The 25698-nt window shown below is 45.0% G+C and overlaps 1 protein-coding gene across 1 annotated transcript in view; it reads right to left on the bottom strand.

Moving 5' to 3' along the window:
* LOC126457893 (SET domain-containing protein SmydA-8) overlaps nucleotides 1-25698 on the bottom strand; it is a 298024-nt gene that overhangs the window by 82150 nt on the left and 190176 nt on the right. Inside the window, exons 4-5 of the mRNA XM_050094563.1 lie at nucleotides 24733-24984; nucleotides 16184-16494 (exon numbers count right to left, since the gene is read on the bottom strand). Of these exons, the coding sequence (XP_049950520.1) occupies nucleotides 16184-16494; nucleotides 24733-24984 (563 nt within the window). The remainder of the gene's footprint in view (nucleotides 1-16183; nucleotides 16495-24732; nucleotides 24985-25698) is intronic.

Here is a 25698-nt window from a genome sequence, read left to right as displayed (position 1 = left end):
AGCTTCAGACGCTGCATTTCCTGTCTCTCTTTTATCCGATGATGATGTTGACCGCTCCGGCTTGTGCTTCTCGCACTCCATTGAGTGCAGTGGGGATGCCTCCCTCCCAGCAGTGGACGTTGATGAGCCCCCGACCCTCTCGCGTCGAAGTTATATTGTCATGGTGTGATGTGAAACAATGTTCTCAACCTGAGCTTGCAGCGTCGCGCCGAAAGAAACAAAGCATGAAATCTGGACGCTTTATTGCGGAGAATTCAATTCCTGTGCCTTCTTCTCCACCATCTGCCATTGTTGTGGAGAGCGAAAAGTGATACGTAAGTTCTAGTCTAGTTACCCTTTCATCCCTTACATATATTAACTAATTCAAACGTAAACGTTTCTTACCTTAAATGCTAATAGCATAAGCTCTCCATTACGGTTTGCTGCGTTACGACAGTTTATTTATGATTCCCAAGCTGATGTCGTGTGTTTGAAAGAAGTGTTATTTGATGTGTCTTGGCTCCCAGGGTATTGTGTGTTTTTAAATGTTGCCCAGGAAAATTCGACTGGCATGGCCGTGCTCTTTAGGGATGGTATTCCGTTGACTGACTTTGAAATGCTGGACGATGGTCGGGATATAGGCTGTCGTTTTAATGGGCTCATCTTAATTTTTGTTTATGCTCCGTCTGCATCTGGTAAGTACATATGACCGCTCGCCTTTTTATGAGAAAGATGCCACTTATTTACTTCGTCAAAATCCGCAGAAAATTTGGATGGGGAGATTTTAACTGCGTCTTACGTCCTGTGAAACAGACTCCCAATTATAGCTATTGTCGCGAACTTAACGACATGGTGCCGTCGTCGAGTCTGCAGGAAGCTCGGATCTGCAGGTATGCCACATTAGTGCGGTTTACGCATTTTACACTTACTTCTGGCTGTCGACTGTCGACTGGACAGTTCTTATTTGTTGCTTCCCTGTGTAGCGAGCTTTTATCAATTGATGTGAGTTCTACCGGCTTCACTGATAACTGCGCTTTTCCAATAACTCTTAACCACGTCCCACAGTGGGTACATCTTTCTCGCCCTGTTTGAAAGCTAAACGTTTTAAATCCGGCGGATGCACCTCTGTATGATATCATCGCTATCGTTTGGAGGTGGCGCAGTGGTTAGACACTGGACTCGCATTCGGGAGGACGACGGTTCAATCCCGCGTCCGGCCATTCTGCTTTAGGTTTTCCGTGATTTCCCTAAATCACTCCAGGCAAATGCCGGGATGGTTCCTCTGAAAGGGCACGGCCGACTTCCTTCCCCATCCTTCCCTAATCCGATGAGACCGATGACCACGCTGTCTGGTCTCCTTCCCCAAAACAACCAACCAACCTATCGATTGGGAGCGAGCAACCCGGTCTCAAGTGCGTTACCGCTTAAATCTCCTATCGACGCATCTAATTTGTATGTCTGGTGAGACATCTCTCCTATCCCGATTTAGGTGTCGTGTTCGGTCAGAGGGTTATCAGCCCTCTGTAATAAAAAACTGAGCTAATCGATCAACAACGCACTTAAACGGATGTCTTACGACGTCCGCGCCGAGCAGATGCAACGAACAAAAGCGAACAAAATGAGACTAAAAAAAAAGAAAAAAAAAAGGTGTTCGTATGAATATGCACCCGTGGTCTAGGGGTAGCGTCTTTGATTCATAATCAAAACGTCTTCGGTTCCGGGTTCGATCCCCGCCACTGCCTAAATTTCGATAAATAATCAGCATTGGCGGCCGAAGACTTCCGGCATAAGAAGTCAGCCTCATTCTGCCAACGGCATTGACAAAGAGTGCGGAGGAGCGGATAGAGGTTCAGGGCACTCTCTTGTCCTAGGGGTGGGAAATTGCCCCTAAAGGCGGAAGAATCAGCAATGATCAACGACATGAGGATGCAGAAGGCAATGGAAACCACTGCATTAAAGACACGTAAAGTGTATCCACAGGACATGTGGCCTGTAATTGAAGAAGTGTCATGATGATCTCTCCATTGGCAAAAGATTCCGGAATAGTCCCCCATTCGGATCTCCGGGAGGGGACTGCCAAGGGGGAGGTTACCATGAGAAAAAGATTGAATAATCAAAGAAAGGATAACGTTCTACGAGTCGGGGCGTGGAATGTCAGAAGCTTGAACGTGGTAGGAAAACTAGAAAATCTGAAAAGGGAAATGCAAAGGCTCAATCTAGATATAGTAGGGGTCAGTGAAGTGAAGTGGAAGGAAGACAAGGATTTCTGGTCAGATGAGTATCGGGTAATATCAACAGCAGCAGAAAATGATATAACAGGTGTACGATTCGTTATGAATAGGAAGGTAGGGCAGAGGGGGTGTTACTGTGAACAGTTCAGTGACCGGGTTGTTCTAATCAGAATCGACAGCAGACCAACACCGACAACGATAATTCAGGTATACATGCCGACGTCGCAAGCTGAAGATGAACAGATAGAGAAAGTGTATGTGGATATTGAAAGGATAATGCAGTATGTAAAGTGGGACGAAAATCTAATAGTCATGGGCGACTGGAATGCAGTTGTAGGGGAAGGAGTAGAAGAAAAGGTTACAGGAGAATATGGGCTTGGGACAAGGAATGAAAGAGGAGAAAGACTAATTGAGTTCTGTAACAAGTTTCAGCTAGTAATAGCGAATACCCTGTTCAAGAATCACAAGAGGAGGAGGCATACTTGGAAAAGGCCGGGAGATACGGGAAGATTTCAATTAGATTACATCATGGTCAGACAGAGATTCCGAAATCAGATACTGGATTGTAAGGCGTACCCAGGAGCAGATATAGACTCAGATCGCAATATAGTAGTGATGAAGAGTAGGCTGAAGTTCAAGACATTAGTCAGGAAGAATCAATACGCGAAGAAGTGGAATACGGAAGTACTAAGGAATGACGAGATACGTCTGAAGTTCTCTAACGCTATAGATACAGCAATAAGGAATAGCGCAGTAGGCAGTACAGTTGAAGAGGAATGGACATCTCTAAAAAGGGCCATCACAGAAGTTGGGAAGGAAAACATAGGTACAAAGAAGGTAGCTGCGAAGAAACCATGGGTAACAGAAGAAATACTTCAGTTGATTGATGAAAGGAGGAAGTACAAACATGTTCCGGGAAAATCAGGAATACAGAAATACAAGTCGCTGAGGAATGAAATAAATAGTAAGTGCAGGGAAGCTAAGACGAAATGGCTGCAGGAAAAATGTGAAGACATCGAAAAAGATATGATTGTCGGAAGGACAGACTCAGCATACAGGAAAATCAAAACAACCTTTGGTGACATTAAAAGCAACGGTGGTAACATTAAGAGTGCAACGGGAATTCCACTGTTAAATGCGGAGGAGAGAGCAGATAGGTGGAAAGAATACATTGAAAGCCTCTATGAGGGTGAAGATTTGTCTGATGTGATAGAAGAAGAAACAGGAGTCGATTTAGAAGAGATAGGGGATCCAGTATTAGAATCGGAATTTAAAAGAGCTTTGGAGGACTTACGGTGAAATAAGGCAGAAGGGATAGATAACATTCCATCAGAATTTCTAAAATCATTGGGGGAAGTGGCAACAAAACGACTATTCACGTTGGTGCGTAGAATATATGAGTCTGGCGACATACCATCTGACTTTCGGAAAAGCATCATCCACACAATTCCGAAGACGGCAAGAGCTGACAAGTGCGAGAATTATCGCACAATCAGCATAACAGCTCATGCATCGAAGCTGCTTACAAGAATAATATACAGAAGAATGGAAAAAAAATTGAGAATGCGCTAGGTGACGATCAGTTTGGCTTTAGGAAACATAAAGGGACGAGAGAGGCAATTCTGACGTTACGGCTAATAATGGAAGCAAGGATAAAGAAAAATCAAGACACTTTCATAGGATTTGTCGACCTGGAAAAAGCGTTCGACAATATAAAATGGTGCAAGGTGTTCGAGATTCTGAAAAAGTAGGGGTAAGCTATAGGGAGAGACGGGTCATATACAATATGTACAACAACAAAGAGGGAATAATAAGAGTGGACGATCAAGAAAGAAGTGCTCGTATTAAGAAGGGTGTAAGACAAGGCTGTAGCCGTTCGCCCCTATTCTTCAATCTGTATATCGAGGAAGCAATGATGGAAATAAGAGAAAGGTTCAGGAGTGGAATTAAAATACAAGGTGAAAGGATATCAATGATACGATTCGCTGATGACATTGCTATTTGAGTGAAAGTGAAGAAGAATTAAATGATCTGCTGAACGGAATGAACAGTCTAATGAGTACACAGTATGGTTTGAGAGTAAATCGGAGAAAGACGAAGGTAATGAGAAGTAGTAGAAATGAGAACAGCGAGAAACTTAACATCAGGATTGATGGTCACGAAGTCAATGAAGTTAAGGAATTCTGCTACCTAGGCAGTAAAATAACCAATGACGGACGGAGCAAGGAGGACATCAAAAGCAGACTCGCTATGGCAAAAAAGGCATTTCTGGCCAAGAGAAGTCTACTAATATCAAATACCGGCCTTAATTTGAGGAAGAAATTTCTGAGGATGTACGTCTGGAGTACAGCAATGTATGGTAGTGAAACATGGATTGTGGGAAAACCGGAACAGAAGAGAATCGAAGCATTTGAGATGTGGTGCTATAGACGAATGTTGAAAATTCAAAAATGGTTCAAATGGCTCTGAGCACTATGGGACTCAACATCTTAGGTCATAAGTCCCCTAGAACTTAGAACTACTTAAACCTAACCAACCTAAGGACATCACACACACCCATGCCCGAGGCAGGATTCGAACCTGCGACCGTAGCAGTCCCGCGGTTCCGGACTGCAGCGCCAGAACCGCACGGCCACCGCGGCCGGCGTGTTGAAAATTAGGTGGACTGATAAGGTAAGGAATGAGGAGGTTCTACGCAGAATCGGAGAGGAAAGGAATATGTGGAAAACACTGATAAGGAGAAGGGACAGGATGATAGGACATCTGCTAAGACATGAGGGAATGACTTCCATGGTACTAGGGGGAGCTATAGAGGGCAAAAACTGTAGAGGAAGACAGAGATTGGAATACGTCAAGCAAATAATTGAGGACATAGATTGCAAGTGCTACTCTGAGATGAAGAGGTTAGCACAGGAAAGGAATTCGGGCCGCATCCAAACCAGTCAGTAGAAAAAAAAAAAAAAAAAAAAAAAAAAAAAAATGCAAGGAAATTATGAAAACATGATCGTTTGTCACATAAACTGCAACAAATGAACGCAACAGTTTCACAATCAGACAGTTTCCCTGTGCTCTGTCAAAACATATGTTTTTAACAATTTCGACGTTGCGTTCCGTTTTCGAAGTTTCGACTCTTAAATTCCTTTGTTATAACACAATTCACATCCGTTTATTTATTGTTTTAATTTCTGTAAGACATTCTTAACGAATGACTCATATTCTGTAACCAATACATAGTATTACCACTGCCTAAAATACAGAAAAAGGAAAAAAAAACCATTTCAATGACCGGACGGACAGTTCAAAATGTTGTGAAAAAACAAACATAAATAGCATGAGGGGGGAATTTTAACATGACTCGTCCCGTTTATAGTAACACACCATAACCACTTCACCAAGACGTTGAGGCTGTTTCGTTTCTCTCGATATTGCACTTGTTAAGGCAGGACCGTTTACTGTTTTTCGTTTGATTTTTTTTTTTCACAGTTCACTACACGTTCTTACTGTTTTCATGGTTGATCTGTGTGGCAGCTTTTCATGGCCTAGCCACGGGGCCATCTTACCACTAAATCTGAGGGTGGTGTGATGGGGAGCTTCTCTTGTATGCACTTCTCTCTTTACGAAGAAATGGTCTTAGGTTTGTACGATACTTTAGACTCTGTCCTATTCGATCGAGTGCCTTTCCTTTGCTGCTGGACCATGTTTAACTTTCATTACTCAATTTATGTTTTTTACAGAAATTTTAATATTTGGTCTATCATCATGATGTTGTTCATCTGTGCTCGACCCACATTAGGTAAACCAGAAAATTTTACATAAGCGTAAAGAATCATGCGGCTGTCCCATTCCATTACTGGATGACGAATGCATGATCGACTGTGAATCGATTTCCCACAAGCCACAGCCCCATCCCCTTTTACACTCTGACACTACATCATTCTTTTCTGTGCCAAAGTTAAATTCAATGGTAATACAGATCATTTTTCTTTGTAGTGACGTAAATATCTCTGTTATTCTCAAACTCAGATTTACTGCTGTGAGCGAATTCCACAAATGAATACACGTACCGTTATTCATGTTCATAGCAGCTTAAGAGATGCCAGAAAGAGGTCATTGTGTGACTCTCACACATAATTCTAACTGCTTTCGTTTTTGCAATGAACAGCATTTACGTAAGTAAGTAGTCCCCACGGAGTATTGTCGTACAAGACATCATTGAATGAAAGTATTCAAAATATGTTTACATACAGGCTTCTATACCCCCGCAGTTGACAGTCATCCTTATGGAAAAAGTATCTCATCTCACGCGTTTCAGAGTTTTTCATATAGTATTTTTCTCACTTTTATTCAAGTAGAATTTTCTATCCAGTTTATTATTTATTGTTCGCTTACCATGTTAAAGGGAGATGAGATATTTTTGAAGCTCCAAAACCGGATTGAGCTGTGTTTTCGCAAAGTTTAAAGCTACTCCATTTGCTCAAAACCAGTTCATAATTTATCAAAAACATAATTTAGTGCTTTTCATGTTGCTGCTTCTTTGCCCTGCTTGACAACAATACTTGTACCATCTGCAAACAGCACTAGTTCCGTCTCCTTATACAAACAAAATAGCATACGATGATCATAAAGAAGAAATATCAGTAGGCCAATGATAGAACACTGTGGAGTGACCCACTGTAATTTCTCCCCATATGATGTGACGTCTCTCTTAGTATTAGTAGTACAACCTAGGACAGTGGTCAAATGTTTTTACTCAAGAGCCGATACTGACATTGTGGGAAGGGGGGGGGGGCTCGGGACGCATGTCTGCCGTTATTATTGTTAACTGGTAACCTACGTAAATTAGTATGTTACGCATGCTGAGTAGACTAGGTGTCGTAAGGGCGCGATAAGTTGGCCGCCGGCCGCCAAGTACACATTGGTAAAAGTCTGTGTTTTTCAGAACACTTCGTATCGATTGGTTTTTTTTTCTGCCAACGTCAGCTACCCACTTCTGACACTAGAATTATCTGACGACAAGTTGTTGTGTTATCTGGTGAATGGACGATTAATTGATTAATAAATTTAAATGCATTATGCCATATGAGACTTGATCACAAATGTTTACTAAATGTTCTAATAACTGCTTTGTATTACAGTGGCCTTAATTCAAGTTTATATTTCTCGCTACAAATATGTACCGCATTTGAAGACGACCGTCTTCATAATGAGCATTCACGAATCAATGTTACTCTTGGTTTGAAATTTGTACCACAGCAGCTGATCGGCACGAGAGATACACGCCCATGAGTTGCCACAATTGGGAGACGAACAATAAAATATTCCCCCTTCTCACATCGTCGAACCCTGCAGTGGCCGCGTTACTTGCCCCTCTGCCCTTGAGGTAAGCGGCCAACTTTGAGTAGCTCACGGTCGATTTCTGAAACATTAGTTAAAATTTAGCACATGTTAGAATATTACTGTCTCTGTAAGAATCTTTGTGTGTTACTGAGCAGCAAAACCACACTCTTAAGAAGCTCTTAACGTTGACGTTTCCGGATTCGGATGTGCTACATGCGTATAATGATAAATGACGGCTGAACACCAAGGGCCATATGAATACTACACTCGGGCCGAATTCTGCCGGTGGGCCGCAGTTTGACGAGAGAAACGTTCTGCATTCTGGCTCCCAAATATGAACTAAACCAGACGTGTGCTGAACATATTCGATATTTCTTGTCTAACAGTAAATTATGATTTACTCAGTCACATGCTTACAATGGTCTGTTAGTAGAATGAGAACGTCTAATGTCCACTCGGCTTGCAATACCTAAGTTGTAACGGAAAAAGGCAGCATAATCTCGTTACATTCGTAACTTGCCAGGACCTGTTCGTCAAGTATACACTAATAAGTCAAAAGTTTATGATCACCGCCCACCGCGATGTTGGATGCCGCCTGGTGACGTTGCGGGCACGTGGCGCGTTATGAAAAGTACACTACTGGTCATTAAAATTGCTACAACAAGAAGAAATGCAGATGACAAATATATTATACTAGAACTGACATGTGATTACATTTTCACGCAATTTGGGTGCATAGATCCTGAGAAATCAGTACCCAGAACAACCACCTCTGGCCGTAATAATGGCCTTGATACGCCTGGGCATTGAGTCAAACAGATCTTGGATGGCGTGTACAGGTACACCTGTCCATACAGCTTCAACACGATACCATAATTCATCAAGAGTAGTGACTGGCGTATTCTGACGAGCCAGTTGTTCGGCCACCATTGACCAGACAATTTCAATTGGTGAGAGATCTGGAGAATGTGCTGGCCAGGGCAGCAGTCGAACATTTTCTGTATCCAGAAAGACCCGTACAGGACCTGCCACATGCGGTCGTGCATTATCCTGCTGAAATGTAGGGTTTCGCAGGGAGCGAATGAAGGGTAGAGCCACGGGTCGTAACACATCTGAAATGTAACGTCCACTGTTCAACGTGCCGTCAATGCGAACAAGAGGTGAGCGAGACGTGTAACCAATGGCACCCCATACCATCACGTCGGGTGATACGCCAGTATGGCGATGACGAATACACGCTTCCAATGTGCATTCACCAGCGATGTCGCCAAACACGGATGCGACCATCATGATGCTGTAAACAGAACCTGGATTCATCTGAAAAAATTACGTTTTGCCAATCGTGCACCCAGGTTCGTCGCTGAGTACACCATCGCAGGCGCTCCTGTCTGTGATGCAGCGTCAAGGGTAACCGCAGCCATGGTCTCCGAGCTGATAATCCATGCTGCTGCAAGCGTCGTCGAACTGTTCGTACAGATGGTTGTTGTCTTGCAAACGTCCCCATCTGTTGACTCAGGGATCGAGATGTAGCTGCACGATCCGTTACAGCCATGCGGATAAGATGTCTGTCATCTCGACTGCTAGTGATACGAGGCCGTTGGGATCCAGCACGGCGTTCCGTATTACCCTCCTGAACCCACCGATTCCATATTCTGCTGACAGTCATTGGGTCTCGACCAACGCGAGCAGCAATGTCAGGATACGATAAACCGCAATCGCGATAGCCTACATTGCGACCTTTATCGAAGTCGGAAACGTAATGGTACGCATTTCTCCTCCTTACACGAGGCATCACAACAACGTTTCACCATGTAACGCCGGTCAACTGCTGTTTGTGTATGAGAAATGTTGGAAACTTTTCTCATGTCAGTACGTTGTAAGTGTCGCCACCAGCGCCAACCTTGTGTGAATGCTCTGAAAAGCTAATCATTTGCAAAGCATAGCATCTTCGTCCTGTCGGTTAAATTCCGCGGCTGTAGCACGTCATCTTCGTGGTTTAACAATTTTAATGGCCAGTGGTGTATATAAGAGCAGTAGAGCCAGATGGGGAATCACCCTAGTGAAGACATGGGCTGCGAATGGTCAATCTACTGAGATAAGCGACTTTGACAAGGGGCATACTATTATTATGAACGAGTAACTCGAAAACGGCAAAGCTGGTCGAATATTCACGTGCTACTGTCGTGAGCATCTACGGGAATTGTAAAAATTAAAAAAAAAATCTTGTTCTTATATTGTTCCACTCCACTGTACTCCAAGACAAGAGCTTGTTAATTAGTGCATCAAGTGATGCTTTAATAGTCAGTGACAGTAAATGTTTTTATCTTTCATGTAGTAAAGTGAACCAATATTTCATCATGTTGTAGTTCAGATGAGCCATCTCCAACAGCTGCCATAGGGCACACAATTATGTCCAGACTACTGTAGTTTCATGTGGTCATAACAACACCCAACATAGTTCGGGCGACGACAAGGGGAGCTGGAGGTGGTCAAATCCAAAAAATTACGAGATTTTTTTTTTTTGCTACCGAAAATTAATTGGAACATTCCTCTTTAATGTAAACTTTGAATTATTGTTCTACTCGCCCTAGAAGTGGAGTTATTACCATTTTCCCCCACGCCTGCAGAGGAAATGGGCGGCCGCTGAATGCATCTAACACCCTCTCGTGACTTCCTGGCAAACTGCTTGGGGTTTTCTCGGCCTGTTACGCATACAGCGCCTTATGTTACGCATACAGCGAGTGTGCAAGGGTTGGCTACATTGTTTTCTGTGACAAATGAAGCGCTAAGAGCGCGGAACATCGTCTCTTTGGTGTTTACCGTTTCGAATTAGCTCAGTGTTGCGCCTGTTGTTGGTAGTATTATACTTCTTGTGTAAAGCATTGTTCTGGTTACGATGCCACGTTTTAGTAACCGTGTATATAAGAAGAGGAAGAACGTAGGGAAAAGAAAATTAACACTAATACAAGTTGCGATACTACAATTACTGAAACAGTGCGTTTTTCTGCTAGGCAACACATGGCCAGCCATAGCCCTGTGACATCTTCTAGCAAGAAGCTGACTGGTGGACGTGACAGATTTCGTGAATATGTTAGTGACAGTGATGATATTAACGAAGTACTGAATATTGGATTATTATTTTCTGTGCTGAAGGAAAGTGTTCTGTGCAAAATGTGTTCAAGTGTAGGAGTGGGACTAGAGATAACAAAGCACTTTGGTTTAGCTTGTGAGATGAAGATAATCTGTGCATGTTGCAAGTATCAAGTGACTTTATACTATTCACATGCCAGTCTCTTTGGTGAAAATGGACGATCTAGAGTGTTTGATGTGAATGTTCGACTTGTGTATGGTCTTCGATCCATTGGAAAAAGGTCTGCTGCTGGTAAACTGTTTTGTGGTATTATGAACTTGCCATCGCCTCCAAGCAAATTTGGGTACTACTGTGAACTGGTAGGATCCTCTGTTGAAGATGTGGCTTTGAAAATCATGAAGGAAGCAGTGGAGGAATCTGTAGAAATGAACGGTGGTTCTAGGGATTTGGAGTGGCATTAGATGGTTCCTGGCAAAAGAGGGGTCATAAATCCCAGAATGGGGTTGTAACTGCTACTTGTGGTGATAGTGCAAAAGTGATAGATGTTGCAATATTATCAAAACATTGTAGGTGCAAAAATAAAATCAAAGGAGAGCACAGTGGAAACTGTGAGGCAAATTTTAGTGCATCAAGTGGAGCAATGGAAGTAGATGGAGTGAAACAAATTTTTGAACGTTCAGTTCCCAGATACAACGTTAGGTACAAATATTACCTTTGGGATGGTGACTCCAAAGGTTTCAAGACGATAGAGGAACTGAAACCATATGGAAATGAATTTGTAGTTGAAAAGTTGGAATGCATTGGGCATGTGCAAAAGCGTATGGGTGCACGGCTTCGAAGGCTCAAACAAACTTTGGGTTCAAGTAAGCTCAGTGGTGGAAAGACAATAGGAGGGAGAGGCAGGCTTACTGATGAGGTGATTGAACGTCCACAGAGAAACTATGGGTATGCTATAAGGCAAAATACTAGTAATGTTAGTGACATGCGAAAAGCAGTGTGGGCATTGTTCCTTCATACTGCCTCTTCCAATGAATACCCTCAACACAGCCTGTGCTCAAAAGATTCCTGGTGGAAATATAATGCAAAAAAGGACTATGATCACAAACATGGTTTGCCAGCAGCTGTGATAAATGCAATAAAACCAATTTTTCATGACATAGCACAGCCAGAATTGTTACACAAATGTCTACACAGAAAGACGCAGAATCCTAATGAGAGCGTAAACAATTTGATTTGGAAAGTGATTCCTAAAAGGGTGTTTGTAAGCATAAAAACACTGCACTTTGGCATTTATGATGCAATAGCAACCTACAACCAAGGGAACAGTGTGAAGTGTGAAGTTCTGAAGGCGTTAGGATTTACAGCTGGGGTGAACACCGTACGAGCACTAAGAAATATTGATAGAGAAAGGATAAGAGGAGCAGAAAGAAGAGAAAGGCATATGAAGTATGATGGAACAACAGGCCAGAAAAGAAGACAGAAGAGGAAGCTTTTGGAGGATGAAGAAGAAGACCCTGATAATCCATCCTATAGTGCAGGAATGTATTGAGAAACTTTGATAGCCATTTCCCGTAAATTAGAATTTTTCGAATATAAGGAACATTTTCTCAAAATCCACTCAAGCTAGAGAGATGAAATTTTTATACAGCACTCCTAATGGTCAAACTTACATTGTAACTCAGCCATTTGGCACTATGTTGAGTAGTTTCATTTCAGTTTAATTATAAAGCAACTATTTGTAAAAAAATTTGGGTCATTAATAAAAAAAATAATTGGAAGGAAACTAGAAAAGATACTCCAAAATCCCTCTGTCATAACTGCAATACTAAACCACTCTATATGTAAAAAAAATTCAAATTTTTCTATTTGGTAGTTTATCCATAAATGTTCCTCAAACTTAGTGATTCTAACATGGGCAGCATAGGCACCTCTGGCTCCCCTTAAACGTCTTTCCAAATCGATTGCCACAGTCCGTGACCAAACATCGAGCGTACAGCACTACAGAATCAAATGTTGGACATCTACGACTCTTCACAGAACATGGCGTTCGGAGGCTTTTCTGCTCTGTAAAGTGGGAGAGATGGTGATCTGCGGCATTTCTAACGAAAGAGCACAATGCTTGTGCACGAACAAGTGTTTTGGAGTACAGCGTTCTTCTCACATTGTTGAACATGGAGCTGCGCACCAGACCACCCTCACTTGTTCACATGTTGACCCAACGACATCGTCGGTTACGATTGCAGTTGACACGGGACAATTGCGTCTGGCCATCCTGATTTAGGTTTTCCGTGATTTCCCTAAAATCGCTCCAGGCAAATGCCGGGATGATTCCTTTGAAAGGGCACGGCCGACTTCCTTCCCTAATCTGATGAGACCGATGACCTCGCTGTTTGCTCTCTTCCCCCAAACAACCCAACGGGACAATCTGGATTCGACCAGCGATCAACGGAATCGTGTCAGCTTTTCGGGTCAATCACATTTTTGCTACACTCCGCGATGGTCGTCTACACACACGCCGTCATCGAGGTGAACGGTGGTTCTAAACGTGCAGTGCCCCATGTGCTGGTGGGAGCAGCATTATGCTACAAGAGACATTCTCCTGCGCTTGAATGGGCGTTGTGGTAGCAGTCGCAGACACGCTGACAACTGCGAACCACCTGAATCGCTTCTTGCTGCATGTCTTCCCCGTCGGCGATGTAATCTCTCAGCAGTATAACTGTCCGTGTGTGAGAACCAGAATCGCGCCACAGTGGTCTGAGGAGCATTATACTGAACTCACCGAATTCGCCCCATGTAAATCCTATGGAACCCATCTGGGTCTCTATCGGGCGCTATTACCACGTATACAGATCAGCGGCCCATTATTTACTCGACTTACGTGACCTGTGCGTTGACGTCTAATGCCACGTACCTCCACAAACCAACCAACATACTGTCGGATCATTGATACACAGAGTCAGTGATATACACTCCTGGAAATTGAAATAAGAACACCGTGAATTCATTGTCCAGGAAGGGGAAACTTTATTGACACATTCCTGGGGTCAGATACATCACATGATCACACTGACAGAACCACAGGCACATAGACACAGGCAACAGAGCATGCACAATGCCGGCACTAGTACAGTGTATATTCACCTTTCGCAGCAATGCAGGCTGCTATTCTCCCATGGAGACGATCGTAGAGATGCTGGATGTAGTCCTGTGGAACGGCTTGCCATGCCATTTCCACCTGGCGCCTCAGTTCGACCAGCGTTCGTGCTGGACGTGCAGACCACGTGAGACGACGCTTCATCCAGTCCCGAACATGCTCAATGGGGGACAGATCCGGAGATCTTGCTGGCCAGGGTAGTTGACTTACACCTTCTAGAGCACGTTGGGTGGCACGGGATACATGCGGACATGCATTGTCCTGTTGGAACAGCAAGTTCCCTTGCCGGTCTAGGAATGGTAGAACGATGGGTTCGATGACGGTTTGGATATACCGTGCACTATTCAGTGTCCCCTCGACGATCACCAGTGGTGTACGGCCAGTGTAGGAGATCGCTCCCCACACCATGATGCCGGGTGTTGGCCCTGTGTGCCTCGGTCGTATGCAGTCCTGATTGTGGCGCTCACCTGCACGGCGCCAAACACGCATACGACCATCATTGGCACCAAGGCAGAAGCGACTCTCATCGCTGAAGACGACACGTCTCCATTCGTCCCTCCATTCACGCCTGTCGCGACACCACTGGAGGCGGGCTGCACGATGTTGGGGCGTGAGCGGAAGACGGCCTAACGGTGTGCGGGACCGTAGCCCAGCTTCATGGAGACGGTTGCGAATGGTCCTCGCCGATACCCCAGGAGCAACAGTGTCCCTAATTTGCTGGGAAGTGGCGGTGCGGTCCCCTACGGCACTGCGTAGGAACCTACGGTCTTGGCGTGCAACCGTGCGTCGCTGCGGTCCGGTCCCAGGTCGACGGGCACGTGCACCTTCCGCCGACCACTGGCGACAACATCGATGTACTGTGGAGACCTCACGCCCCACGTGTTGAGCAATTCGGCGGTACGTCCACCCGGCCTCCCGCATGCCCACTATACGCCCTCGCTCAAAGTCCGTCAACTGCACATACGGTTCACGTCCACGCTGTCGCGGCATGCTACCAGTGTTAAAGACTGCGATGGAGCTCCGTATGCCACGGCAAACTGGCTGACACTGACGGCGGCGGTGCACAAATGCTGCGCAGCTAGCGCCATTCGACGGCCAACACCGCGGTTCCTGGTGTGTCCGCTGTGCCGTGCGTGTGATCATTGCTTGTACAGCCCTCTCGCAGTGTCCGGAGCAAGTATGGTGGGTCTGACACACCGGTGTCAATGTGTTCTTTTTTCCATTTCCAGGAGTGTATTTCGTTGCAAACACGAACAAACGAGCTATTATGTAAATGGTGATAATGTTTTGGCTCATCAATGTATAAAATTGTGAAGGTGGAAGGGGTAAAACACAGGGAGCGAAAGGCTATTTACAATTTGTACAGAAACCAGATGGCAGTTATAAGAGTCGAGGGGCATGAAAAGGAAGCGGTGGTTGGGAAGGGAGTGAGACAGGGTTGTAGCCTATCCCCGATGTTATTCAATCTGTATATTGAGCAAGCAGTAAAAGAAACAAAAGAAAAGTTCGGAGTAGGTATTAAAATCCATGGAGAAGAAATAAAAACTTTGAGGTTCGCCGATGATATTGTAATTCTGTCAGAGACAGCAAAGGACTTGGAAGAGCAGTTGAACGGAATGGAAACTGTCTTGAAAGGAGGGTATAAAATGAACATCAACAAAGGCAAAACGAGGATAATGGAATGCAGTCGAATCAAATCGAGTGATGCTGAGGGAATTAGATTAGGAAATGAGACATTTAAAGTAGTAAAGGAGTTTTGCTATTTTGGGAGCAAAATAACTGATGACGGTCGAAGTAGAGAGGATATAAAGTGTAGACTGGCAATGGCAAAGAAAGCTTTTCTGAAGAAGAGAAATCTGTTAACATCGAGAATTGAGATAAGTGTCAGGAAGTCGTTTCTGAAAGTATTTGTATGGAGTGTAGCCATGTATGGAAGTGAAACATGGACGATAAATAGTTTAGACAAGAAGAGAATAGAAGCTTTCGAAATGTGGTGCTACAGAAGAATGCTGAAGATTAGATGGGTAGATCACATAACTAATGAGGAGATATTGAATAGAATTGGGGAGAAGAGGAGTTTGTGGCACAACTTGACTAGAAGAAGGGATCGGTTGGTAGGACATGTTCTGAGGCATCAAGGGATCACCAATTTAGTACTGGAGGGCAGCGTGGAGGGCAAAAATCGTAGAGGGAGACCAAGAGATGAATACACTAAGCAGATTCAGAAGGATGTAGGTTGCAGTAAGTACTTGGAGATGAAGAAGGTTGCACAGGATAGAGTAGCATGGAGAGCTGCATCAAACCAGTCTCAGGACTGAAGACCACAGCAACAACAACAGTTTATTAAATAGGTTACGACATTGAGAGGAGTAGACAGGGCGGTGTACGTACGGCTGGGGACAGCGGAGCGCGCTGAAGAAGGTGCCCATCTCGGTGGGGTCGGTGCAGCGCGCGCAGCGGCACCAGAAGAACTTGGTCTCGCGCAGGTGCTGCCTGCGGCTGGCGGTGCCCCACAGCGAGTCCGAGTAGCAGATGGTGAGCCGCTGGCCGCGCGCGATGGGCGCCGCCGCGCGCAGCAGCAGCTCGCCCGCCTCGCTGAAGCTCTTGGAGCAGTTGGCGCGGCAGCTGTGCTCCAGCAGAGACGCCCACTCGTACACCGACACGTAGCTCGGCTCCGTCAGCGGCACCTCGTGCCCGTTCACCTGCGCAACGTTGACGCCACAACCCGCTTGAGTCAAATGTAAATACTAAGATATATACTGAGATGGTATCTGTTCTTTCGGACATGAAATGAACACCCTTAGCTGCTTACAGGCTGTTACAGGGTGTTCATTTCATTGTAATTTCATTCTAGCGAGCTGCATGGTCACCGATGGTATCTGTTCTTTCGGACATGTCCGAAAGAACAGATACCATCTTATTATATATATAGTTAAGGCTCACCGGCCACTTGACCATCCTCTTCTTCTGTGTGAATGCACAAACAGTGCCCGAACTCTTACGGGAATCGGCGAGTAACGAGTATAATGGGCTGGGGCACTACGAATGTAGTGCGGGACAATACGTTGAGAATGTAGGTTTCGCAGGAGGCTTGCTAGAGATAAATCCCTGCAGTCACGCTATCCTCTATGTCCTCGGTGGCTCAGATGGACAGAGCGTCTGCCATGTCAGCAGGAGATCCCGGGTTCGAGTCCCGGTCGGGGCACACATTTTCATCTGTCCCCGTTGACGTACGTCAACGCCTGTAAGCAGCTAAGGGTGTTCATTTCAACGTAATTTCAAATGTAAAGCCGTTGTCAGCCCAGGGCACGAGCAGGCCACCACTTGCTACAGCGAATTGTCAGCAATGTACAAAATGGAGGCTATCAGTCGTGGCAGTATGGTGACGCGGTAGGGGACATCACAGTTGCCACCTCTTGTTCCGCTCTCGGCTAATTTCTGTCTACGCAAGAGTCAACATCCAACGAAGACCACTTAACTTCGAATTAGGAACAACCTACTGCAAAACTTTAGACGGAGTGTTCGGAAATTCCTCTTACAAACTTCGACACGTAGAGAGGAGTGTGTACACAATATTTAAGCAGCGCGGGGTAGCCGTGTGGTCTGGGGCGTCTTGTCCCGGTCCGTGCGGCTCTCCCCGTCGGAGGTTCGAGTCCTCCCTCGGGCATGGGCGTGTGTGTTTGTCCTTAGCACAAGTTAGTTTAAGTTAGATTGAGTAGTGTGTAAGCCTACGGACTCATGACCTCAGCAGTTTGGTCCCATAGTCCTTAACACAAATTTCCAAAATTTTACAGAATACTTCGAATAGGAAACCACATCCGGAAACGTCCTACAGATTGCAATAAACGAATGATGATACATTCCTCCTTTACTGTCTGCAGTAAACATCTGTTAGTGTTACTTAAACTGTATTCACAGTTCTGAGTAAGTGCAGCACTACCCTAGAACCAATGGAACCAGTTTGTGTTTTGATGATTTTGTGAAATGCTTTTATGTTACAGTTTTATCTTTTCACTTAGCTGCGTAGTGGAGGCCTATTATTCCACACGGGAAATGGCAGATCTTCTGTTACGGTCTGGCAAATGGAAGCAGCTATTCTTAAAGCTATCCAGAAAGCAAACCTTGTGCACTATTAGTCATCCGCTCAGTAACATCAAAAACGACGGATCGCGACCTCGCATCATTCGTACTCCTGTTGTGCAGGAGCGAATTTGCAACGAGTGGAAGAAGATCCTGCGTAGTGCGTAGAGTTTCAGCAGACATCTGGGTTAGTCATCCTTTACTTTGGGCGATATTGCGTGAACAGTTTCTATACTCATATCGTGTCCAACGTGTCCAAGCTCTTCGGCCACAAGATCAGCCTACCAGTACGCATTTCTGCCAATAGCTGTTGCAAAGATATGGTGAAGATCCTCTTTCCACAATCCACAACATATTGATCACAGATGAGGTCGGTTTCATGCATCAGTTGAAGTAAGGCATCTTGCTTCTACAGGCAAGTCGTTTGCAGAGGAAGTACAGTTTCAACAGCGGCGCGAAATGCTGTTCATATATGGTGGAGCAGCAGCCAGTTTTCTCCGAAATGTGCGAGATCACCTCACACAATGGGCAATTACGAAAGGTCCAATACGTCGGCCAGCTGATTACCCCTGAACTCAACAACAGGAGTCTTTGTTGTCATGGAACTAGAAATCTTTGCTTTATGCAAGCCTCATATACTGTAATAATATACAGGGTGACTCAAACCTTTTGGGTCAAACTTAAACTGGTGATGGTTGGTTCAGAGCCGATTACATGGAGATAGGGAGCTATTTATTGTGTTAGGGATATACACAGCGTATCACGCATAGCAACTACCATCAGTCTCAATGCATGCATGGCAACGGTGTATTCAGTTCTGCCGGACTCTTGCAAAACATCTCTGGTGTCTGCTGTACACTGGAACAGGCAGCAGGTGGTAAACAGCGTATATCCCTGACCACCGAACAAACGTACCTTACACAACTTAGCTCACAGCCCGTGTATCATGTGACGATCGCATGCATCGCACCGGCGCATTAACCCGTGCCTCACGAACACTGGTATCCCTAGTGTCAGTTGTACATTGCATCAGACAGCTTCTAATGTTTCCATGGTAAGGTATGTTTCTGTGTACGACGCATGACGCGTAGCCAGAGACGGAACGTTAATCGTCACGAGAGTTGACAGGCATGCATTTAATGGTTCAAAATGGCTCTGAGCACTATGGGACTTAACATCTATGGTCATCAGTCCCCTAGAACTTAGAACTACTTAAACCTAACTAACCTAAGGACATCACACAACACCCAGTCATCACGAGGCAGAGAAAATCCCTGACCCCTCCAGGAATCGAACCCGGGAACCCAGGCGTGGGAAGCGAGAACGCTACCGCACGACCACGAGCTGCGGACTGCATTTAATGTACGGTGCCGCAGGATATAACGTCCGTAAAGCAGTGCGAATTTACAGAGACCGCTATCCCAACAGGCATCATCCTAATTGGAAGAACTTTATCTCTATGGATACCATCTTACCAGGTACGAAGTCGTTCACGTCACAGAGTGCCGGCCAAGGTTCCCGCCAAAGACATGTCCGAATATGAGATTTGAAGCGATGGGGCTGAATCGTGTCGCAAAACATCTAGCAATAAACACCCTTCAATTTGCCCGTAACACCCACACTTCGAAGGATACAGTGTGGAGAGTACTTGTGGAACAGGTATTACACCCCTATCATAAAGAACGCATGTGCAAGCACTTGAACCAGTGGATTTGCAGCCCCTTATTCACTTCTGTCAGTGGATTATCCACCGCAGTACTGCAGTGCCGAACTTCGCACAGTTTGCACTGTTCACGCGTGGTGGTCTTTTCATCTCCCGCAACAGCCATATCTGGAGCGAGGGCAGTCTCCACGCTACCCACGGCGTCGGCCACCAGCAACGATTCTCTGGACTTTTTCGTCTAGGGTTACGTCCAGTCGTTGGTGTAAGAAACTGTTGTAGAAATGGATGAAGATCTGTTTGGGGGTCTCCAAGCTGTCTGCATCCTGGATCAACAGACGCCAGGGATCCTTGAAAAAGCGGGGCAGACCTTCATGCGCCGTTACCATGCATGCATTGAGACTGATGGTCGTCACTTAGAACAATTACTCCGAGCTACGTGATCGTTATGAGGTATACGCTGTGTATATCCATAACACAGTAAATATGCATTTCTCACCACTGGTCCCATATCTCAACATAATCGGTTGTGGACACACTATCTCATGTTTTAATCTGACCCAAAAGGTTTGAGACACTAAAGGAAGGCGTGTCCATGACCAACGGGGAGTTTTTCAGACAGTGCATGATTCCCTACCTACCCTCATGAAACATGGACCTTGCCGTTGGTGGGGAAGCTTGCGTGCCTCAGCGATACAGATAGCCGTACCGTAGGTGCAACCACAACGGAGGGGTATCTGCTGAGAGGCCAGACAAACGTGTGGTTCCTGAAGAGGGGCAGCAGTCTTTTCAGTAGTTGCAAGTGCAACAGTCTGGATGATTGACTGATCTCGCCTTGTAACACTAACCAAAACGGCCTTGATGTGTTGGTACTGCGAACGGCTGAAAGCAAGGGGAAACTACAGCCGTAATTTTTGCCGAGGGCATGCAGCTTTACCGTATGGTTAAATGATGATGGCGTCCTCTTGGGTAAATATTCCGGAGGTAAAATAGTCCCCCATTCGGATCTCCGGGCGGGGACTACTCAAGATGAAGTCGTTATCGGGAGAAAGAAAACTGGCGTTCTACGGATCGGAGCGTGGAATGTCAGATCCCTTAATCAGGCAGGTAGGTTAGAAAATTTAAAAAGGGAAATGGATAGGTTAAAGTTAGATATAGTGGGAATTAGTGAAGTTAGGTGGCAGGATGTACAAGACATTTGGTCAGGTGAATGCAGGGTTATAAATACAAAATCAAATAGGGGGAATGCAGGAGTAGGTTTAATAATGAATAAAAAATAGAAGTGCGGGTAAGCTACTACAAACAGCATAGTGAACGCGTTATTGTGGCCAAGATAGACACGAAGCCCATGCCTACAACAGTAGTACAAGTTTATATGCCAACTGGCTCTGCAGATGATGAAGAAATTGATGAGATGTATGATGAGATAAAAGAAATTATTCAGGTAGTGAAGGGAGACGAAAATTTAATAGTCATGGGTGACTGGAATTCGAGAGTAGGAAAAGGGAGAGAAGAAAACATAGTGGATGAATATGGATTGGGGGAGAGAAATGAAAGCCATCTGGTAGAATTTTGCACAGAGCATAAGTTAATCATAGCTAACACTTGGTTCAAGAATCATGAAAGAAGGTTGTATACATGGAAGAACCCTGGAGATACTAGAAGGTATCAGATAGATTATATAATGGTAAGACAGAGATTTAGGAACCAGGTATTAAATTGAAAGACATTTCCAGGGGCAGATGTGGACTCTGACCACAATCTATTAGTTATGAACTGCAGATTAAAACTGAAGAAAATGCAAAAAGGTGGGAATTTAAGAAGATGGGACCTGGATAAACTGACTAAACCAGAGGTTGTACAGAGTTTCAGGAAGAGCATAAGGGAACAATTGACAGGAATGGGGGAAAGAAATACAGTAGAAGAAGAATGGGTAGCTCTGAGGGATGAAGTAGTGAAGGCGGCAGAGGATCAAGTAGGTAAAAAGACAAGGGCTCGTAGAAATCCTTGGGTAACAGAAGAAATATTGAATTTAATTGATGAAAGGAGAAAATATAAAAACGCAGTAAATGAAGTAGGCAAAATGGAATACAAACGTCTCAAAAATGAGATTGACAGGAAGGGCAAAATGGCTAAGCAGGGATGGCTAGAGGACAAATGTAAGGATGTAGAGGCTTATGTCACTAGGGGTAAGATAGATACCGCCTACAGGAAAATTAAAGACACCTTTGGAGAAAAGAGAGCCACTTTTATGAATATAAAGAGCTCAGATGGAAACCCAGTTCTAAGCAAAGAAGGGAAAGCAGAAAGGTGGAAGGAGTATATAGAGGGTCTATACAAGGGCGATGTACTTGAGGATAATATTATGGAATTGAAGAGGATGTAGATGAAGATGAAATGGGAGATACGATACTGCGTGAAGAGGTTGACAGAGCACTGAAAGACCTGAGTCGAAACAAGGCCCCTGGAGTAAACAACATTCCATTGGAACTACTGACGGCCTTGGGAGAGCCAGTCCTCTTCAAGAAGTATATAATAATTCCAATCCCAAAGAAAGCAGGTGTTGACAGAGAGAAAGCTTTTGACAATGTTGACTGGAATATTCTCTTTCAAATTCTAAAGATGGCAGGGGTAAAATACAGGGAGCGAAAGGCTATCAACAATTTGTACAGAAATCCAGATGGCAGTTATAAGAGTCGAGGGGCACGAAAGCGAAGCAGCGGTTCGGAAGGGAGTGAGACAGGGTTGTAGCCTGTCCCCGATGTTATTCAATCTGTATATTGAGCAAGCAGGAAAGGAAACAAAAAAAAATTCGGAGTAGGTATTAAAATCCATGGAGAAGAAAGAAAAATGTTGAGGTTCGCCGATGACATTGTAATTCTGTCAGAGACAGCAAAGGACTTGGAAGAGCAGTTGAACAGAATGGACAGTGTCTTGAAAGGAGGATATAAGATGAGCATCAATAAAAGCAAAACGAGGATAATGGAATGTAGTCGAATTAAGTCGGGTGATGCTAAGGGAATTAGATTAGGAAATGAGACACTTAAAGCAGTAAATGAGTTTTGCTATTTGGGGAGCAAAATAACTGATGATAGTCGAAGTAGAGAGGATATAAAATGTAGACTGGCAATGGCAAGGAAAGCGTTTCTGAAGAAGAGAAATTTGTTAACGTCGAGTATACGTTTAAGTGTCAGGAAGTCGTTTCTGAAAGTATTTGTACGGAGTGTAGGCATGTATGGAAGTGAAACATGGACGATAAATAGTTTGGACAAGAAGAGAATAGAAGCTTTCGAAATGTGGTGCTACAGAATAATGCTGAAGATTAGATGGGTAGATCACATAACTAATGAGGAGGTATTGAATAGAATTGGGGAGAAGAGGAGATTGTGGCACAACTTGACTAGAAGAAGGGACCGGTTGGTAGGACATGTTCTGAGGCATCAAGGGATCACAAATTTAGCATTGGAGGGCAGTGTGGTGGGTAAAAATCGTAGAGGGAGACCAAGAGATGAATACACTAAGCAGATTCAGAAGGATGTAGGTTGCAGTAAGTACTGGGAGATGAAGAAGCTTGCACAGGATAGAGTAGGATGGAGAGATGCAACAGACCAGTCTCAGGACTGAAGACAACAACAACAACAACAACATGATTCCCTAAGATGTCAGATAGAAGCATGCTTTAATATGAATGGACACCATACCGGGTACCTCATTTAGCGATGGCTCACAAGTGAAGGTCATGCATAACAGTATGCAGATTACTTTACAAGTTCCGTTTGGTTTGGTGGGTTCTTCTGTAATAATGTGAGGTGAAGTGTTTGGTGTTTGAAGAGGCACCGTATCGTAATTTGTACTGCATGCAGGGAAAGAGGAAAAACATCATCCACTAGGACACAATGCGGGTGAAAGTGTGTGTTTAATGACTGTATCGGCAGGCCTTTGAAGAGGATTGTGGCGAAAAATAAGAGAATGAAACCTGCAAAAGTCACTGGAGAACTGAATGTCGCACTCGCGAACCCTGCTAGCACCAAAGCAACACGAAGGGAGGTCGAGAAACGGGGCGTACTGGAATTCCAAAGCCACATACCAATGCTCGAAACAGAAGAACGCAGTGTCGAAGTCATGAAACCTGCCTATGGTGGGACGAGTCCTGCTGCGCACTATTTCCAGCTACTGTCCGAAACAAGGCAGGAGTACAGTGAAGATTTGGGCACGCATATCGTGATATTATATGCGAAACATAGTTGGTTATTATGCAAGGTTGCAGTACTACTTAGGGTTATGTGTCAATTTTGACTGATCAGATCCGTACCATGGTACATTGCCCTTTCCTCAATGGTGATGGTTAGGTTAGGTTAGTGTTTTGTAACGTCCAGTCGACAACGAGGTCATTAGAGACGGAGCGCAAGCTCGGGTTAGGGAAGGATGGGGAAGGAAATCGGCCGTGCCCTTTCAAAGGAAGCATCCCGGCATTTGCCTGAAACGATTTAGGGAAATCACGGAAAACCTAAATCAGGATGGCTGGAGACGGGATTGAACCGTCGTCCTCCCGAATGTCAATGGTGATGCTGAGGGCCCTGCTCAAACAGCTCGCATCATCCAAGACTGGTTTTGTGACACGTGGATGAACTGTCGTGTCTCCCCTGACCACCACACTCATCACGTCTCAGTATTGTTGCGTCTTTGTGGTCTACTACGCAGAGATGGCTGCTCTGTCACCACTACATCATCGTTACCCGAACTTACCACAATTTTGTGGGAAGCATGGTGTAAGGTTCCCTTGAAAACCATCTGGAGACGACTGGAAGGTGTTTTGAATGGCGGTCTACTCCGTATTAGGTGTTGTGTAGTGTTTTTGGTGCTTCCATATTTTTGTCCAGCCCCTATATTTCGCAGTATCGAACATAAAGAAGCGCTAATTATTGTTAATGTATGCATTTTAGAGCCCATTTTAACTGGATATCTTTTTCTTATTTTGGTCCAACTACAAGCTTTCAAAATATGGAATACTTTTTTTAACGCCCTGCATACAAAGAGAAGTTTCATAGCAGATGTCGTCCTCGTTGGAAGAAACTGTTCGCAGTGTATAGAAACTTGCGAGAAATTGGGTCGTACAATACAAGGTAAAATCTCCAACGTCAGTCGCACTGTAGAATTTGTTCCGCTGCAGAGAAAAAGACGCAGGTGAGGCGTGGCCTACCTGCAGGATGCCGCAGACACGCAGGATGTCCTCCTCGGAGAAGTCAGCCATCTTGAAGAAGCGGCGGACGAACTGCGCGACGGCCACGCGGTCGGCCTCGTACCTGGGCGTGCCGCGGCGGTGCGCGCAATGCGACTCGAGCGCCCACAGCTTTTGCCAGCGCGCCGGGTCTGCAGTGCGCAGGCGCAGCGCGCGCAGCGCCGTCACGCACTGGTAGGTAGGGTGCTCCTGCCCGAAGCTGCTGATGCTCACCTGCCGGGAGTACAGCCGCAAAACACAATACGACAACAGAAGAAAACTAGTTATCTCAATGTTACTGATGCAATCCACAATGTGGGGATTAAACTGGACACATGTACCTACAGGACCAACCCGATACGTAGTCTCTGCGTTGAGAATGGGGAGCCTCCACCTGCCATGCGGCACAGCTAATTGTGGTACGTAGGCTAACAGGTTCTCTGTTATTTTATACTGACTTGACAAAAGTTATGGGATACCTCCTAATATCGTGTCGCTCCTCCTTCTGCCCGGCAAGGTGTTCCGCGCTGTCACTTGCTACAAAAAGTTCGCGCGTACGGTCTATCCAATCACATATGCGGTTGGATAGAAAGTTTTCTAACGGACAGGGAGCAGTATGTCGTCCTGAACGGGGTAACTTCAGCAGAAACAAGAGTAATTTCAGGTGTGCCCCATGGCACCGTTGTTGTTGTTGTGGTCTTCAGTCCTGAGACTGGTTTGATGCAGCTCTCCATGCTACTCTATCCTGTGCAAGCTTTTTCATCTCCCAGTACCTACTGCAACCTACATCCTTCTGAATCTGCTTAGTGTATTCATCTCTTGGTCTCCCCCTACGATTTTTACCCTCCACGCTGCCCTCCAATACTAAATTGGTGATCCCTTGATGCCTCAGAACATGTCCTACCAACCGATCCCTTCTTCTGGTCAAGTTGTGCCACAAACTTATCT

Source organism: Schistocerca serialis, chromosome 2, assembly GCF_023864345.2.
Source record: "Schistocerca serialis cubense isolate TAMUIC-IGC-003099 chromosome 2, iqSchSeri2.2, whole genome shotgun sequence".
Taxonomy (NCBI): domain Eukaryota; kingdom Metazoa; phylum Arthropoda; class Insecta; order Orthoptera; family Acrididae; genus Schistocerca; species Schistocerca serialis.
Note: the sequence above shows the minus strand (reverse complement) of the source record. Positions and strands in the feature narration are given on the sequence as shown.